The sequence below is a fragment of the Hipposideros armiger genome, unplaced genomic scaffold, assembly GCF_001890085.2.
Source record: "Hipposideros armiger isolate ML-2016 unplaced genomic scaffold, ASM189008v1 scaffold_332, whole genome shotgun sequence".
NCBI lineage: Eukaryota > Metazoa > Chordata > Mammalia > Chiroptera > Hipposideridae > Hipposideros > Hipposideros armiger.
In genome coordinates this window covers 1,954,616-1,958,753 of record NW_017731682.1, presented here as the reverse complement: position 1 = coordinate 1,958,753, position 4,138 = coordinate 1,954,616, and the positions used below count along the sequence as shown (strand labels likewise).

The window sequence follows — 4,138 nt, the reverse complement described above, 5'->3', positions numbered from 1 at the left end:
ATTTTGGAACTCTTTTTCTGGAATGGCCATCAGAGCTGTCGTCATATTACCCTTGATGTCCTGAATGTCATCAAAATGTCTTCCTTTCAATATTTTCTTTATCTTTGGGTAACAAAACAAGTCACAGGGGGCCAGATCAGGTGAGTAGGGAGGGTGTGCCAATACGGTTATTTGCTGACTAAAAACTCCCTCACAGACAGTGCCGGGCAAACTGGTGCATTGTTGTGATGCAAGAGCCATGAATTGTTGGCGAAAAGTTTAGTTCATTTAACTTGTTCACGCAGCCTTTTCAGCACTTCCAAATAGTGAACTTGGTTAGCTGTTTGTCCAGTTGATATAAATTCATAATGAATAATCCCGCTGATATCGAAAAAGTTTAGCAACATCGTTGCAACAAAGTTCACAAACGTAATTATCAGACTTCATACTATGAACATTCACATACAAGTCTTTGTATGCACATATTTTTTATTTCTCTTGGGTAACAAGGAGTGGAATTACTGCATCTTATAGTATGTATATCTTTAAAAACTGCCAAACTATTTTCTAAAATATTTGTACCATTTTATATTCCAACCAATTATTTATGTAAGTTTCAGTTTCTCCACATGTAGTTAGATGTTTTTTTTGTTTTGTTTTTAATCCATTCTGACAGTTGGTGTGTTTAGACCATTTACATTTAGTCTAATTATTGATATGTTGGGGTTTAGGTCTACTATTTTAATATTAGTGCTCTTTATTCTCTTCATTTTTCCTTCCTGTTTTTCTCTTGCTGCCTTTTGGATTAAACATTTTTTAGTATTCCATTTGAATTTATCTGTTGTGTTTTTCACTATATCCTTTGTGTAGTTTATTTTAGTGATTTCTCTAGGGATTACAATGTACATAATTCACTTTGAAAAGCGTCTATGAAGAATAAATAATTGCCACTCAAACTGGAACATAGAAATCTTACTACCATTTAGGCCCCTTTACGCCTCCCACTTATGTTGTAGTTATTTCACGTATTTACTCTACTACATACATTGAAAAAAACTCTTAGACAATGTTATTTTTGCTTTCAATCATAAAACATTTTAAAGAACTGAGAATAGTTTTTTACTGAGGTTTTTTACTGTTTCTGTTGTTTTTCTTTTTTTTTCTTTCTTTTCATTTATTCCTAATGTTCCTATTTCCTTCTGATATTATTTTCCTTTCGTTTGTCCAACTAGAACACATTTGCTGGCAATAAATTCTCTTAGGTTTCTTTAATTTGAAATTTTCTTTATTTGACCTTTATTCCTGAAGTATATTTTTGCTGCATATAAAATTTTGGTTTGACAGTTCGTTTTCGTGCTTGCAAAATGTTTTATTGCCATTTCCTCTGGCCTCTCTGGTTTCTGATGAGAAATCTATTGTCATTCAAATTGTTGTTCCCCTGTAAATAAGGTGTCATTTTCTCTGGCTACTTTTGATATTTTTTGTTTTTCGGGTTTTTTAATTTATTCAGGTGACAATGGTTAGCAAAATTACATAGGTTTCAAGTGTACAATTCTGTAATACATCTTCTATATATCACATTGTGTGTTCATCACCCAGAGTCAGTTCTCCTTTCATCACCATATATTTGACCCCCATTACCTTCATCTACCACCCCCTCATGTCTTAAAGTGAATTTCTTTGGGTTTATCTTATTTTACATTCATTGAGCTTCTTAAATTTGTCAGTTATGTCTTTTGGCAAATTGGCAAAATTTTCATCCATTATGTCTTCAAGTATGTTTTTCGGCACAACCTTTTTTTCCTCTCCTTCTAGGATTCTAATGACATAAATATAAAACCTTTTGATATCGTCCCACGGGCCCTGAGCCAATCTTTTTGGAAAGAAGTTTAATCAAGCCTGTATTGTACAGTGTGGCTAATTTCTATTGATCTATTGGATTGTTGGAAAAGTCATGATGCATTTTTGCAACAAAAGAAAGAAAAAATACGTCATGACTTTTCCGACAACCCAATATCTTCAAGTTTACCAACTTTCCTTGATCATCTCCATTCTGCCCATCCAATAGGTTTTCATTTTGGATTTTTTTTTTTTAACGCTAAAATTTCCATTTTGTTTTTCTTTATATATTCTGTTTGCCAAGACTTTCTGTCTTTCCATTTTTTCAATGGTATTTGTATGTATCTCACATGGAAATTTCCCCACCTGAAAAAGCTCCTGATATTTGGCCTGTTTATTTGCCCTTTGACTTTCAATCATAGAGTCAGGATATACAGAATAAAAATTGGGTTACTTTAGTTTGTTGCTGCTAAAATTCCAGATGAATGGTAAGGTACTATGTTCATATTAGAATGGTTGCTTTGGATAATTTTTCTCACTTTATGCATAGAAAGAGAATTAATCATAGGGCATAAGGTTTAGAGGCCTGGATGTGAATTTTGCCTCTGCTAATTTCTAGCGCTGTATTACTGACAAGTCTCTTTACTGCCCTGGGAAACATTTTCATGAGTGTTGAATGGTTGCATTCCTGCTTTAACATTCTAGGGGTCTCTGGTACGGGGCATCCACATTTGTTCTTTGACACATTTCTCTCCTGCCCTTGTTGGTCTTGGGACAATGATGGGGACTGTTTTGTGAATTTCCAGTGAACTTAACATTAGAATTCTTAGAGAGGAAGAACACCATTGACCAAACACCTACTAGAAGCAGGAAGATTTTAGTCTTTGTGGGAAATCATTTTTTCCATATCATGGACAGATGGATCTTAACATTTCTTCTTTAAATTAAGGGTTATATAATCAACTTTCTTCTGTCAAACAGGCCAGCAAACTTTACAATAAGGAAGACTTCTCAATATCTAATTGGAGTCCCGTCTGCAAACGTTTCTCAAAGTCTAACTGTGCTCTTTGTTCTAGCCTTAGCAGGACCTTTCTAGCCTGCTGTGGGACATTCATTACTGTTTCCTTTCCTTTCCTTTCCACAGCTACTCCAGCTCTCAGCTGTCGCCGTGGAAAAAGGACACAACGTAGGCAAGGTTCTACAGGCAGTGCTGCGCTATGAGAAGGAGCGACAGCTGGATGCGGCAGTGGGAAATGTTACACGGCTGCAGCTGCTGGACTGGCTGATGGTGAACCTGTGATGGTGCCCCCCACTGCTTTCCCCCTGTTCCAGCAGTGAGCCCAGACCTCGTGCCCCTCCCTTTTTTCTCACATCCACAGCTCCCCTCTCCATATCCTCACAGAGCCCTAACATTATCTTCATCCCACTCACATCAAAATCATGTCATCTTGTGCTAGTCCCTGGATTTTGCAGATTTTCCTGTCCATGCAAGCAAGGACATAAAATTTAAAAAATACAATTAATGGTCTCCAGGTGTGTGGTTTCCTTGGGATCCAATAGGATAATAAGGTAAAGAAATCTCAGGGGTGAAAAATATAATCAGATAGCAGAAGAATCCTGCCAAAAGTCATTCGGCCTATGTATCCCCCATCTGTGCCATAACTTGCAGCTCCTCTGCTTTAAAATGTCCTCTAAATATAAGAAGCCATAATTTATCAACTCATTGTAGCCTTTTATGACCATGCAAATTGGAAAATATTTTCTAATATCCAACCCAAGTCATTCTAATTATGATATTAAAGATTTGGCTTCGAGGACAAAACTGTCCACCTCAACTTTATCCATGCTTGAAGATAGCTGGTGTTTACAAAAAGGTCCAGAAGACCCGAGTTCTATCGCCAGTTCTGTACCTTTCTGGCTATAGGACTTTGGACAAGTTAGCTGTTATGACACTGCTCTGACTTAATGTCCATTTCACCCCATTTAAGAAGGATTTTCTGTTCTTTTCCTAAACTTTCTATGGAAATATATATGTATATATATAATTTAAATTGGGGAATTGGGGGAGGGGAACAGTGTTGGGGAATTGGGGAAGGGGACCAGGCAAGTTGTCCTTCAATCTTAGTTGTGGAGGACGCCAGTTGCCATCTGGCTGCCCTACGGCAGCTCGTGGCCTCTAAGCTCAAGGTGCTGTGTCCAATCTTAGTTGAGAGTGGGCGTAGCCACTATCTCATCTCAACCAGCAGCCTTGTTGTTAAGAGAACACGCTGTATCCACTGAACCATCCAGGTAGCAGCTCAGCCCAAGGTGCCGAGTTCAG

General features: G+C 37.4%; 1 protein-coding gene across 2 annotated transcripts in view; it reads left to right on the top strand.

Annotated features, from left to right (window-relative positions):
- AKAP3 (A-kinase anchoring protein 3) overlaps positions 1-3,291 on the top strand; it is a 27,005-nt gene extending 23,714 nt beyond the window's left edge. For both annotated transcript variants that reach the window (XM_019660976.1, XM_019660975.1), the window contains one exon: positions 2,963-3,291. In XM_019660976.1, the coding sequence (XP_019516521.1) occupies positions 2,963-3,118 (156 nt within the window). In that variant the 3' untranslated portion in view covers positions 3,119-3,291. The remainder of the gene's footprint in view (positions 1-2,962) is intronic.
- The last annotated feature ends 847 nt before the right edge of the window (positions 3,292-4,138 follow it).